Genomic DNA, 14028 nt, shown 5'->3' with positions numbered 1-14028 from the left:
TGCCTGAAGTATAGACGCAGAGAAGAGTTGTCACCAATTCTTTAGACTTCATGTAACTCAAGGATCTCATGCATTTTCAAGTGGCTGGTGTCCTGACAATCTGTACGTGCTGTTTATCGCAGTTCACTGGAATAGTGTTTGTGAAGAATTTAGTGACATTTTTACTGCATCTCTGAGGCTGCTTTGAGCCTTTCTGGCTCAGTGGGACATAGAAATGCCCTGCTTGTCACTGCAAGTCATAGCTGGGTTTCACTGGGTGCTTCCATGGCATCTTCACATCATTGTTTGTAAGTCAGGAATCTTTTTTTTCCCCATGGAAATGTCGATTATAAAACCAGAAAATGTACAAAACTTTGAAACCAAAGCTGGTGCTTTGGCATTAAAGAGCCTCTAGAACTGAGGTGCTTTGAGAGTTCTCTGAGACACGTGTGGAATCTGTCTCAAGGAAGGAAAGAAGAGAGAACTGGTTTGGTTTTCCTATAACAACATCATTTTGCCTTCCAAGAGCAGATATTTTTTTTCTCTGATGGCACAATCACTGAAGCATGTTGGGAAATATTTTGAAACGTTGCTAAGTCAGACCATGTTCTGAAACTCTCAACTTCATGGCTTCTTGAGCCAGTCTGCTCCTGCCTAAAATACACAGTCCCAAACCTGAGCACCTTCCAATTTCAACACTATTTTATTTGTGCCTTACCAGTGACCACTTTATACAAAAAATACAACAGCTCCAGAAGAACAACCCACAGACCTACTCTAAGGGCTGGATTTGAGTAAGCAGAAGTGTCTGAAGGTTGGAGGAATTGAGTGTAGTGGGACCTGATAATGCAGCTGGAGATAGAAATGATACTTGATAGATACTTGAGGGAATGAGCACAACACCAAGAGCTGTGCAAAGGACACAACAGCTGAAACACAGAGACTTGGAATCCAGACAGGAGAACTGAACAGGCTGTTGGGTATCATTCCCTGTCCTGAATTCTGGGAGCAAGTCACAGTATCTGAGTAAGTTTGTATCTTGCTGTATATACTTACAAGATAAGGTAAGGTAAGGTTGGGATGGAGGTAGAGGTGCACAGAGTTCCCCAGGAGCAGAAATACCAAGGAGTTCCCAGCTGGGAACATTCCCAGCCATGATGGTGGTACTCAGTCCATAATTACAGTATGGAAAACTGTTTGAGAAGAGTACAGAAACTGGAATTTGCCATGGGAGGGGATGAAATTTGAGCCAGATAGAAAGAGGAGTGTCAGGAGGCAGAAACACTCAGTGCACAAGAGGGGTGGTGCAGGCAGAGGTCTTTAGGGTAGGGAACAGGAGGGAAAGGTGCTGTGGCAGCAGAAGCTGGAGCAGAAGGGAGCCACTGCCTGCCTCAGGGTAAAATCTGCAATGACAGGGCTGAGAAAATGGGGGCAAGGATGAGAGTGGGTGTGAAAGCAGTCCTGAATGATGGACAAGATCTGGTCCTCATTCAGCTCAGGAGGGTTCTCGTGGTGCCTTACGCAGTGAGACAGCTGTCAGCAGAGAGCTGGGGAAGAAAGATGAGAATTTACAAAGTTTGTGTGAAAAGATTGATGATAAATCTAAAAGTCAAGCAGTGAGGAAGAAGGAGGAAAGGAGTCTTGACATAATTTTTCTCTCATGTGTACAGAGTTAGCAAAATGAAGCAGAAGTTGATGCTAATAGTCTTAATCTACTTTTTCTGTTACAGAAGTGGGTTTTGTTTCTCACAATACAGCCACTGAAAAAAAAATCAGTAAAATCACTGCATTGTAAGAGATTAAACACTTCACACCAGAGGGGAGACAATTAGCACTCCCAAACTGAATAGGTTAATTGCACAGGTGTTGTGCTGCTGCTTCAGGTCAAAACTGTGCCCAGATTCATCCTTGTACTAGTTCAGGAGCAGTGTCATGCTTGGGTTTTATTCAAATGCAAAATAATCGAGACAACTATTGATGGTTTCACACACAGCATAATTAATTATATAATAAATACAAGTAAGTTAATCAGCATTAAGACCACTGGTCTCAATGATCTTAAGCCACCCAGCTCCTGCACTGATCAGACACTTCATCACCTGCCAGCATTGGTGCCAGTTTTTGTTGAACAGTTGGTGCCACCACCTTGCAGGGATAACTTCCCATTTTATACTCTCTGCTTTGTTGAAATCCCTCTCAATGGCTGAGTTTTCAGATCCAGTTTTGGATTAAAAGGTATAATTTGGTTTTCTCTCTCCAGTTCCAATATATTTCCCCCTGAACAATATCAACCAGTCTATAAGAAAGTTTTTAATTGCCACAGTGCCTGGAGAGAGAGGGCAAGATATGGCAGGAAGAGAGGAGGAAATGATGCTCAGAGTTGCTGTGCTTGGCACTAATTCCTTTCTTTGCCCGTGTCTCCTGCAGCATGGCACAGGGGAGGTAATAAATGTTCTAAATAAATGTTCTAAACCACGGGAGAGTTTGGTAAGCAGTCCTGTCCCCTGTTTGCACACCCCCTGTTCCTGCTAGTCCTGGGATTAGCATTTGCCTCAGCTCTGGAATGGCAGCTACTGAAATCTGTCACTGAAGTCATCCCTACACTGAGCTCAGCAGGCAATCTGTCACTGAATTCATTTCTGCCAAGATTTCAATCCAGCCTTGGACTTGGGATCCTGATAGACGCTCAAATAAATATTATTGATTAGTCATCATTATTTTTTACTGTTGATATGCAGAAGGTTGTGGAGCCTTGCAGTTGGATTTCTACACAGTCCACTGGAAAATCTGTTTGATTGTAGTGTTTATATTGGCAATGAGGTTCGTCTTTATTGCTGGCTGAGGTTCAAGTCTCAGGTTTTGTCAAAAATCCAAAGCAAAAGTGAAGCTGACCCCCCTGAACCTCAGAGCAGGCAAATCCTCAGCAAAGAGAGCAGCTAGGGATCTGGGACTGACTCTAGATTCACATTCCAGAACATAAACAAGCCAGGCCTTGGGGTCTGAGTGGTTGTCCCATCTTCAGCATCCTCCTGGCTCAGAGGGACTGAACTGCTGGGCCTTGTGCCTGACACCCTAAATCTGCTCAGGGACTGGGAGGTCACTTGTGCCAAGGGTGAGTTACCTTCTCCCCCTGCATTCAACAGCTCCAGCCCCGCTCTGAACTGAGGGAGCCAGGAAGCAATTAAAGCTCCTGCTCCTGCCAGATGATTGAGTGCTTGCAGACACAGATTCCTAAGAAAGTATAATAGAGAAAGTGCATTAGCAGAGTATTTGTGCCTTCATAGGAAATGAATATGGATGTAATTAAGAAAAGCTGATTTATGTGGAACTGTAAAGCCAAGGACATAAAATGAAAAATTCTCAGTAAATGTCAAGTCAGTGTTTTGCGGTGGCCAAAAAAAGGCAAGGAGAGTATTGCAATGGTATTAAGGAACTGAGAATTAAAATGCCACTATATAAATGCCTAATACATGAATATTTAAGATATTATATGGAGTTCCAAGCACCTGATCTCCAAAGATTATAGAAGTGCTGTTCCACTATAGTCTGTTACTAACATTTTGAGAACAGCAAGATCACAAGACTTTCTTTTGCTAGGAGCAGCCAAATGGTTCCCAGGGTGTGCGGTGAAATGTGTGTGTCTGTATATCCACCAAGGCACGAAAGGCTGGCTGTTCCTAATGCTTCCCCTGTCCCTGGGATCCACGGATTCACAGGGGCTTCCTGGGAGCAGTTTTCCTTCTTCCAAGCATTACTGTGGTGTCTGCTCACGTCCTGATGCCATGGGGCTCTCGCATTTGTTCCTTTATAGCACTTTTTTTCCTGATAAATCCATCACCTTTGTGCATAGTGAGAAATTTCACCTGTTCACCTAAAACCTGTTGCCCTGTCACATTTCAAACTTTCACACACTGCAGCACACAAAACACTCCTCTGTTACGGCCCTAATTGATATGTGAAAGCACCTTCCTCCAATCATGATCTCATCAATAAATGAAGGAATTTTACCAGGTAATCTTCATAATTAAAAAGTAGCCATGGACCTTCTAAAAGCTGAACCCTAACTCACAGCAGTCATATGATGAAAAATTCATGCACTGGACTTCAGTTATATATCCCTAGATAAAAATGAGGAAAAAGATGAACTTCATGAGGCTTAATCTGCATTCCAGCAAATGATCAGCATTATGTCAATTTAAATAAACATCTAAACCCTCATTATTTGGTTATTACAAACTTTGTAACTATTTTTAACTTAAAAGAATGCTTTTTGCTATGAAACCCCCAAATGAGACATAAATAGATAAAACCTATTTACTGCAGATTTCACTGGCTCTTAAATCCAGAGATGTATCTCTGTGTATATTATTGCTCTGATTAGTCTGCAGCAAATGAAATCACATGTAATTTTCTGAAAAAGTACAGGCAAATGTCACAAAATGTACAGTTCAGTCACTGGGATCCAGTTACATGTGGATTAAAAACCTGCAGCTACATCTTTTATTATTTTAAGGCAAATTCTGTCTGTAGCATTTGCTTTGGAGTCAGCAAAGGAGAAACAATCAGAATCTGTGTGACCCCACTGGAGAACAGAGGACTAGCTCTAAAGCACTCCAGTAGAAAATAACCTTTATTGCAAGTTTTATCCAATTCTTTTTATCAATGTAATGACTCTGAAATACAAATATATCATTTATCTATAGACTTTCTAAGTTTTTTTCTAACATTAACAACTGCATCTAGTGTGCTAAAGGAATGCAGACAAACATGAGCCAAATAGGCAGCATTTTAAAGATACTTGTTGCTTCTCCTGTCACACCATTAATTTTCTGATCCAGGTGTCCACAAACTCCACAGGTATGCACAAAAAAAAAAAGAACCTCTTTTTAATATAGATAGATAAAACCATTATCAGAATAATCTCATCCTCCTCCCAAATGCACATTTGATTGCAAGAGCTTCATCATTTCTGAGTTCTGGCTCTATCAGGCCATGAAACAAAAACTTGCATTGCTCTGTATGTACTTCCTTCCTCAGGATCTGGATCTTTATCCAGACTTTACTAAATACAGAGTTTACTTTGCAAACTGGTACTTGATGTAAGGAAAAAATCTGCAATATCTTCCCTGAGGTGAACGGGGTCTTCTGTTCCCCTAAACCTGGTGAGGTCCCATTTCACAGACTCTAAATATGTTGAGTTTCTAAAGAAGGGAAGGGACTCATCTGCTTCTGGACAAACCCACAGAATACAAAATTATTCCACACATATGGTTCCCTTTCCTATCCAAAGAATATTCCTTGTTTCTAGTCTAGGCACAAACCACTGAACTCTGATTTCCTCTTGAACTGCCCCAGCCATGAGCAGTTCTTTGGAGCTGCTTCATGACAGTGTGCACATGTGCTGAGGAAAAGAAAGGACACTAATTAGCATCTATTTAAATTAGTATCTACAAACCACAGGACAAAGACAGGACACATTCCAGGGGTTTTGGAGTCCTTGCTTATCTTTATTTCAAAATTATCCTTAGCTTCTGCTGAATAATGATTCATTTCCAAATGCAAAAGATCATTTAGCTTTGTGTTCTTCATTAAGACAATTATTTTTACAAAAATAGAAAAGCATTAGCCTTTATTAATTTTTAGTTTAACATACAGTCCATTTCTGTTGGAAGGAGCATTCTGGGCAGCAGAACGTTTGATTTATTGTTGATGGTTGTTTAATTGTTAGGTCATAGCAGGTCTTCTGGCCACCACACAAATCATCAAGCTTTTGCTACTATATGATTAAATCTACACAGACATCAGAAAATGTTTGTCTAGAAAAATTACTTTAGGCTGAGCTCTCAGGTTGTAGCAAACAAGGTCAAGAGCCCCTTTAGGAAGGAAACAATTTCATTGCCTCCCAGTTTGGATTCTCCGTACACACGGTCCACGAACGAGATGGGAACCTGTTGAAACAAAAAAAATTGTTTGTGAGGTTCAAAACCAAAACCATGAGAAGTTCTGGGAACAAAAGAAGGGCCTTTGAGCTGGAGCTTGTTCAGGCACGAGGAGGAGGAAGTACCAGGCTGGTTCCTGTGTGCCAGTTCTCACCAGGGCCTTTAATGGTGCCCCAGAGCTGGGGAGCAGGGAATGATTCGTTTATCACCTTTAAAGCTGATCCAAAGACATTACTCATGGCTGGATGATCCACCCAGGCACAGCAAACTAACAGCTCACAAAGCCTCCAGCATTTCCTTGCCAGCCAAACTCAGTGCCTCAGGAAGCACAAACCTGTCCCCAAGAATAGCTCAATCTCACCCTGCCTAGGAGATGACTTCAGAACGTGACAGTGCCTGTTGTACAAGACCTGCTTTTATCAGTCTTTGGCCATTTTATAGATTATTTGCAGGATTTACAGGCATTTAACACATTAATTTTGGCCTCCTTCACAAAGTGACACTGTCCAGATGAACTCACTACTCGTGAGATGTTGGGAACGTTCTGCTTTCACTCCTCTGAGCACACACAGGGGACACGTGACAGGACATTCTGCCAACCCCACGTCAGAATATTCAACAATTTCCATCACCTTTGTCTGCAAAACTGAAATACTTCAGGAACTAAAATAAAGAATTGCAATTTCAAAAGGCAGTAAACCACTGGCTTGGTGTTTTGCTGGCAGTGTCAACCAGAAATCATCTGGCAAGAGGAAACACAAATCCCCAGCCCCCTGCACGTGTGCCAGAGGGTCTCTCACAATTCCAGCAGGTCGGGCCAGGACAGAAGAGCCCAGGATAAGAAGATGGGAAGAAGATGCCCAGAAAGGCAGGCAGAGAGACTCAACAGACTCTGCTATCTTAGCAGCGTCACATTCATGATCCCAGTGACAATCCTGGCAACTCCACACAGCTGATCTACAGGAAATGGGCAGAAATCACTGAGAATAGAGCCAGGGCAGGATGGCCCAAGTGGCATTTCCTGACCAGGATGAAGAATAGTCAGTGTTACCCTTCAGCACAGGAATCAAACACTGAGTTGTTCCTAGACTTCTGCTTGCCTTGCACTAGAGCTTCTATCACTGGTCTCACAGGCAGCATTTTCCAAGGCTCTGTTCCATGTGCTGGACACTGCACACCTGGTGAAGTACAGCAGAATGGGAGAGAAGCGCATGCAATTCTTCAGGTACAGCCTGTGGCAGTTCTCATCAGCCATTTATTCCTTTAAACTGGCACGGCTCAATCTCAATTCTCAACTTTGCTGAAGAAATATTTTTCCCTGGGATGCTGCTCCACAAACAAAAAAGGTGGAAGAAAAGAGCTGCTTTGTTGTGAGGAAATGCTCTACCCTGTGTCCAGGGAGAAATGCCACACGTGAAGTTTAGAAAGAGAAGTACAAGCACCAGAATTCTCTGACAATTCATAGTCCTGAAAACGAGGATGAAGAACTGGCTCCGAGATTCTCCTGCAGAGAGATTCTCAGTGAAGCATCTTTAAAGAGACCAGCACGAGCAATTCAATGAAATAAAAAAGGCAGCAGACTGCTGGAGATACAGAATCTAACAATTACATGGAGTTTTTTCATTGATTGTAGACAGCACAAAGAGTTTAGAAGCAGAAAGCTGTGAGAGCTGAAAAGTTGGAAAATAACAAGGCAATAACTGACAGAGAACAAATCTGAAATAGAATCAGGCTGCTGGAGAAAATCAAATTATTTGTAAAGACTTGAGTAGAGATGTCTGTACAATAGGAAGCAGCTTTGTGGTGCATTTTGACTTCTTTCCTTCCTTTGAAGAACCTTGTAAAATTGTGTGCTGCTGAAGGAATGGCAACAGGAAGAGGGGAAGGATCTGAGAAGCCAAGGGAATAAATAACTGCAAGTTCAGGTCTGGCATTCACCTGACAAAGCTGGAAAAATAGAACTCTACACACGTAATTTCTTTGTATTAATTTGAAAATCTCGGCTGCTTCTTGGAGGCAGCCAGAAGTCAGCAGCCTGTGTGTCCCTTGGAAGGGAAGCACGGTGCACTTCTCCCAGCTTGCCCCATACCTCTCCAATGGTGAATCCCAACTGCCTGGCCCGGACAATCATCTCCATCTGGAACACGTAGCCTTTAGAAACACACTTCTCCATCAGTTTCTCTAAGACTTCTTTTCTGTACAACCTGTAAACAATTCCAAAGGAAATACAAGCTGAAGCCCAGTTTCTGGAATTTAGAAATCCAGACAGTGTGTAGGAACCTGAACTGCAATCACTCAGCTCATTACTATTTATAAAACTCTCTAACGAGGTCATGGCAGCAGCAGTTCTTGCAATCTAATCCACTGTTTCTTCCACCCTTTCCAAACAGATTTCACAGTCCACAGTAAAGAAGGTCTGTTCTTACTCCACTTCCTTATCCAGCAGTTTCTTAATTTCCAATAAACTTTAGGAATTGCAAACCAGATGCCTACCTGAAACTCCCTGTTAGATCTGATGCCCCTGGTCTCAGCAAGACCTGAGTCAGAAAATTGGCTCCACGACTGTGAAAGAAAACACCAGTGTCAGAGTTGTTTAGTACAAAAAAGATGGGCACTTACTCCAGCCATTAAAAACCAGGAACAATCCAAATCCAGTCCCTGTGATACCACCTCCAGATTCCTTGCAGGATAACTAAATCAGCATTAACTCCTGCCTGTTCCCTGGCAGGGACAGGAGCGTTCCAGCCGTGCAGGCTGAGGTGTCCCTCCCAGCTGCCAGCTCTGAGTCTCAGCTTGTTCCCTGGATGATGGAACTGGATATCTGTGCCAACCTGAGGCCAATGTTCCAATCCATTTTCCAAGCCCCCCGTGACATTCCAGTCCTTCTTGGTGGATTTTAACCAAAGAATTGGCCAGTGGTGGGTGCTTCTGGGATTTAGTGTGATTGTGCAGTGCCCAGCAGGTACAGCAGTTCTGGGCACTGAAGAGTTCAGCTTACAGGATGGAGTACTTGGAATTATTACTGACAAATAACAAATTTCTGTGTGAAGAGCTGAAAAGTACTAACCTGATTAACTTTCTTTTCAAATCCCAGCCATAGACTCCTCCATTTCCTTTATATCTTGTTCCAGATACAATATCAAAATTGCCTTCTTTCTGCTTTCTATAAACAATTGGTTTTATCAGAAAAACTGGAGGAATGTTTCAAAGTACAAATTTTAAAGTAAGAACAATCACTCTTTCAGTAAAAAAAATCTGTATTTTACAGACTTCTGAACAGATAAGAAGAGAAGAAAGCAATCGTTAGGGTGGCTGTGAGCATTATTCAAACACCTGTTAATTGTTCTCTTATAAACAGCTACTTCAGGGAATCTTATAATTATCTTTTACCCACTACGGCATAGAATTTCATAGACTGCCTCATAAATAATTTATAAAGATGAACTTTCATACTATAAACAGTGCCTACCTGATAAACTCTGGGATGAATTTCGGCTGAAATGAAAGGAAAACAGATCAGAAAACAGGGCAGGGGTAAAACAACAGCAACCACTGAAACCTGAATCATAACAGACTAGGCACAGTGCATCAAATGCAGCCTTACATGGTGGGAGAGGTCAGCATCCATAATAACGATGAAATTCCCAGTGGCATACTTCATCCCATGAATATAAGCAGTGCCTGACGGAAACAGAAATAACTGCCCTCACTCTTTAAACGCACAAATGCCAGAGAAGCTTCACTTGAGGACGGGTCACTACTTGAAATGTCATTTACAAAGCACCACGTGCACTCAGGAGCCACAGGACACAGGGCTCCAAATGATCACCAAAAAATTCACAGCCCCAGTCTGTGCTCAAGTGGGTGCAGGGCAGGAGGGAGGATCAGGTCTGAGGGTCTGGGAAATATTTTATAAAAGCACACTGGGATTTTTATGTGCATCTCTTAAGCTTGTTGGTTTACAAACAACTTGATGAAAATGAGTTTCCGCTTTTGGGCTTTACTGCAATTTTTTTCTGGACCTTTATACACTGGATCAGTCAAAGTGTCCAGCAGATTCTTTTATTTGTTTTTACTAATCAGAGTTAATAAGCACTTACCCAGGCCCAACTTCCTTGCTCGGGGTCTCAGAAGCTACAGAAGATATAGACAACACAAAAATTACTTGACATACAGTTTTTTTGAAGACTCTAAAACTTCCTATTCTTAAAACAATCTTCATAAATGCAACTAAATCCAGAAATACTTTAAAAAAGTTGGCATTTACACAGTAACAGATTAGAAAAGTATCTGACTGCCACCAAGTAAATGACAGCATCTTGTATATAACTGAGGGTTATGCTGTAATATGTTACGAAGATAAAAATAATAAATCAAAAACTCCTGTTCTTGAGGAATGCAATGAGACGGATTAAAAATAAATCATAAGCCCAGCCCAGCTTTCATCTTTCTGATTTCCTTACTCCTGCAGTCAATTAAAATGAAATTAAATCTTACCCAAACCCCAGTCATTGCTCAGGAGCACACAGCAATGCACCAAGGATTGACAACATCGTGCACATGATTCACGATTTTGCATATTTGGTCAGAATACTGCATCATGAACTATCATAACCTTACACGTGTCTAGAGCGGTGCACACAACTTGTTCAGGGACGTGAAGAAAGTGCAGGATCCAGGGAATCCATCCCAGTTCTCAAGCACTTATAATCCTTTTCCAATACAAAAGAAAAAAACCAAACAACAAAATCCAACAAAAACTAACAAAAAATGACTGAATACACAACTCACTATTTTATCTGATCCATATATTTTTTCCAGTTGCTGAGCAACTTCCTGCGTCCCATCCGGGCTCCCATCATCTATGATGATAATTTCAAAATCGATGCCACTGAAACGAGAATGACTTCCCAGTGAACAGGCAGGGGCTGCCCAGGAAAGTTTGGATCCCCGTCCCTGGAGGTGTCCCAGGAAGGGCTGGAGGCGGCACTCGGGGCTGGGGACAAGGTGGGGATGGGCACAGAGCAGGCTGGACGTTCCTTGGAGGTCTTTTCCAACCTCGGTGGTTCTGTGCCTCGCCGCGGGCTGCGGACACCTCTCCGCCCACGGACGGTGCCACTTTCCGCCCGGGTCCTTCCCGGCCCTACACACACAGCCGGCCCTGCCCAGCCCCGTCCAAACCCCGCACCGGCAGCGTCTGTCCCTCTCCGATCCCCGGCCACCCTGCGGCTCCGTGCCGGAGCGGGCTCCGCGCTGTCCCCCCGCTACCTGTCGGTGAAGGTGCGCGCCAGCAGCCACACGACGAGGGGCAGGTTGTCGCGCTCGTTGTAGGTGGGCAGCAGCACGGAGACGCGGCCGGGGCCCCGCGCCGCCATGGCGGCAGTGACGCGGCGGAAGCGGCGGGGCCGGCCCGGGGCAGCGGCCATGGCGGGCGCGGCGGCAGCGCGGCTGCGGGCCGAGATCCGCCGGCGGGAGCGAGAGCTGCGGGGGCTGCGGGAGCGGCTGGCGGCCGAGCTGGCGCGGGGGGACACGGCCGAGCAGGAGGAGGAGGAGGAGGACGGAGAGCAGGAGCAGGCGGAAGGAGCCTGCGGGCTGCGGCAGCACTCGGCGGCCGAGCCGGCGCGGGGGGACGCGGGGGATGCCGAGGATGAGGACGGAGCGCGCGGGCTGCGGGAGCGGCCGGCGGCCGAGCTGGCGCGGGGGGATTCGGGGGATGCCGACGAGGAGGATGAAGACGGGGACGATGACGACGAGGAGGAAGGAGCCCTCGGCTTCCCCGCGGAGCTGCCGCCGCTGCCGGCGCGGGCGGCGCTGAGCGCGGCCGAGATCCTGCGGTACAGCCGGCAGCTGGTGCTGCCCGAGCTGGGCGTGCGGGGGCAGCTGCGCCTGGCGCGGAGCTCCGTGCTCGTGGTGGGCTGCGGCGGGCTGGGCTGCCCGCTGGCGCAGTACCTGGCGGCGGCCGGCGTGGGCCGCCTGGGGCTGGTGGATCACGACGTGGTGGAGACGAGCAACCTGCAGCGGCAGGTGCTGCACGGCGAGGCGCGGCGCGGGCGGCCCAAGGCGCGCTCGGCGGCCGCGGCGCTGCGGAGGCTGAACTCGGCCGTGCAGTACGTGCCGTACCGCGGGGCGCTGCGGCCGCGCTCCGCGCTGCGCCTCGTGCGCCAGTACGACATCGTGGCCGACTGCTCCGACAACGTCCCCACCCGCTACCTGGTCAGCGATGCCTGCGTGCTGGCCGGCAAGCCGCTGGTGTCCGGCAGCGCCCTGCGCCTCGAGGGACAGCTCGCGGTGTACAACTACGGCGGCGGACCCTGCTACCGCTGCCTGTTCCCCGAGCCGCCCCCGCCCGACGCCGTCACCAACTGTGCGGACGGCGGCGTGCTGGGCGTCGTCACCGGCATCATCGGCTGCATGCAGGCGCTGGAAGTGCTGAAGATCGCCTCGGGAATGGGCTCCTCCTTCAACCGGTACATGCTGATGTTCGATGCCCTCGAGGGGAGGTTCCGCAACATCAAGCTGCGGCCGAAGAAGGCGGACTGTGCCGTGTGCGGGGATAACCCCAGCGTCACCTGCCTGCAGGATTACGAGGCGTTCTGCGGCTCCTCCGCCACGGACAAGTGCAGGAGCCTGCGGCTGCTGCCCAGCGGGGACAGGATCTCGGTGCAGCAGTACAAGGAGCTGCTGGATGAGCGGGTCCCGCACGTGCTGCTGGACGTGCGGCCGCAGGTGGAGGTGGACATCTGCCGCCTGCAGCACGCTGTGCACATCCCGCTGAGGAAACTGGAAGAGAAGGATGAGGAATCTCTGCAGCTTTTACAGAAAAGAATTTGCGAAGAAAAGCGGAGATGCGATGACCAAAGCTCTCTCCCCGTGTATGTTGTTTGCAAGTTAGGAAATGATTCCCAGAAGGCTGTAAAAATTCTGCAGGAGTTACCTGCCAAAGATTTTGGTTCTGTGTTAGCTAAGGATATTAAAGGGGGGCTCATGGCTTGGGCCACTAAAATTGACTCAACGTTTCCTCAGTACTAGAATATTAAGTGGTGAAAAAAACACACATTTTCAGAGTAAGTTATGTAGGGTTCCATCTACTCTCTGTAATGGCTATATCACATGGAAAAAAACAGGCAGAAATACCATCCTGCTTTTTTATGTTACTTTTTTTTTCCCCGAGAAAAATGTGTATTTTTCTAGCTGTCTGATTATTTTTATAAAAATGTAAATCTATCCATGAAAGTGAAAAGAAATGTGTTCCTTGCTTATGATTTAATAGTAAAAACTTGGCATAACTACTGACTTGTGCACGTGATGATTGAAAATATCCTAATTAGCAATTGTTACCTGGAAAATGGCAGAACACAGGAATCGTATTTCTACTCAGTCTCTAAACTGCTTAACAAATTGAAACAGTGCATGAAATGAATAAAAAAGAATTACTGGTAATCTCTGGCTGGTCTGTAGCACTATTAATCTGTCCCAGGGAATTGCCAGGACAGCACTAACGAGACCATGGTGGTGAACACCTTTCAGTTCTCTCTAGAAGCCGTGTGTATTTCTGGACTAGAACAGCTCCAGGTGTTAAGAACTTCCAGAGCCATCCATCCTCGTTTATGGGATGGCAAAGTGGTGCATTTCCCAGCTTAAATAGAGAAAGTGAGGTTAACTGTTAATGAGACAGAAGTTTGACCCTGGAAGGTTTGTAAAACAGACAGAAAATGCTTTCATTAGTGCTTAGAAGATTTCGGAGACTGAGAGATAATGAGGAGGTGAGAGAGGAAAAAATTGATATTTTTCCTTCCTCCCGCAAGGACAAAGACCCGTTTCCTGAGTTTTCTCCCTGTTGCTGTGGCACTTGCACCTCCCCAGTTGGATCTACTGGCTGGCATGAAGAGCTCTGCACATCTGGGGTGTGTCTGTACTTAACTGAATGAAAAAAAAGAGAAATAAATAGCTTCTCAACAGAGCTGCCTGAGGCCTCATCACCTCAGCATGGTAATTATCTCCTTATATTAATTAAGGTATGGATTTCTTTACTTCCTGAGGAGGAAAGAAACACCTGTCATGACTAATCTTCACATTGCACCGGGGAAAAAAAAGAATAATGCCATTATAA

The 14028-nt window shown here is 45.8% G+C and overlaps 2 protein-coding genes across 3 annotated transcripts; one reads left to right on the top strand and one right to left on the bottom strand.

Moving 5' to 3' along the window:
* Window positions 1-5471: 5471 nt before the first annotated feature.
* DPM1 (dolichyl-phosphate mannosyltransferase subunit 1, catalytic) lies at window positions 5472-11293 on the bottom strand. The gene is made up of 9 exons (XM_062505141.1): window positions 11187-11293; window positions 10710-10809; window positions 10019-10052; window positions 9523-9599; window positions 9388-9413; window positions 8986-9081; window positions 8412-8480; window positions 8008-8122; window positions 5472-5927 (listed from the first exon to the last, which is right to left on the bottom strand). Exons 1-9 carry the CDS (start codon window positions 11291-11293, stop codon window positions 5823-5825), a joined length of 729 nt encoding a protein of 242 aa, XP_062361125.1. The 3' UTR covers window positions 5472-5822.
* A 49-nt stretch (window positions 11294-11342) lies between these two features.
* Window positions 11343-13260, top strand: MOCS3 (molybdenum cofactor synthesis 3). 2 transcript variants are annotated; one of them, XM_062505149.1, is made up of 2 exons: window positions 11343-11450; window positions 11673-13260. In XM_062505149.1, the coding sequence occupies exons 1-2, from the start codon at window positions 11343-11345 to the stop codon at window positions 12945-12947; spliced, it is 1383 nt and encodes a 460-aa protein (XP_062361133.1). In that variant the 3' UTR covers window positions 12948-13260. The 2 variants fall into 2 exon arrangements, with proteins under 2 accessions (XP_062361133.1, XP_062361132.1); XM_062505148.1 differs by having other exon boundaries at window positions 11343-13260.
* The last annotated feature ends 768 nt before the right edge of the window (window positions 13261-14028 follow it).

This window comes from Cinclus cinclus, chromosome 18 (genome assembly GCF_963662255.1).
Source record: "Cinclus cinclus chromosome 18, bCinCin1.1, whole genome shotgun sequence".
Classification (NCBI taxonomy): domain Eukaryota; kingdom Metazoa; phylum Chordata; class Aves; order Passeriformes; family Cinclidae; genus Cinclus; species Cinclus cinclus.
This window is presented reverse-complemented; position numbering and strand designations above follow the sequence as displayed.

What these genes read in the sequence shown, in the direction of transcription:
- DPM1 (XM_062505141.1), bottom strand. Translation starts at nt 11,293, where the DNA reads ATGGCGGCGCGGGGCCCCGGCCGCGTCTCCGTGCTGCTGCCCACCTAC. An exon ending in TATATGGATCAGATAAAATA is followed by an intron (nt 10,053 to 10,709) that starts GTGAGTTGTGTA and finishes TATCTTCTGTAG; the next exon opens with CTTCTGAGACCCCGAGCAAG. An exon ending in TTGAAAAGAAAGTTAATCAG is followed by an intron (nt 8,481 to 8,985) that starts GTTAGTACTTTT and finishes TTTCTTTCACAG; the next exon opens with TCGTGGAGCCAATTTTCTGA.
- MOCS3 (XM_062505148.1), top strand. Translation starts at nt 11,343, where the DNA reads ATGGCGGGCGCGGCGGCAGCGCGGCTGCGGGCCGAGATCCGCCGGCGG.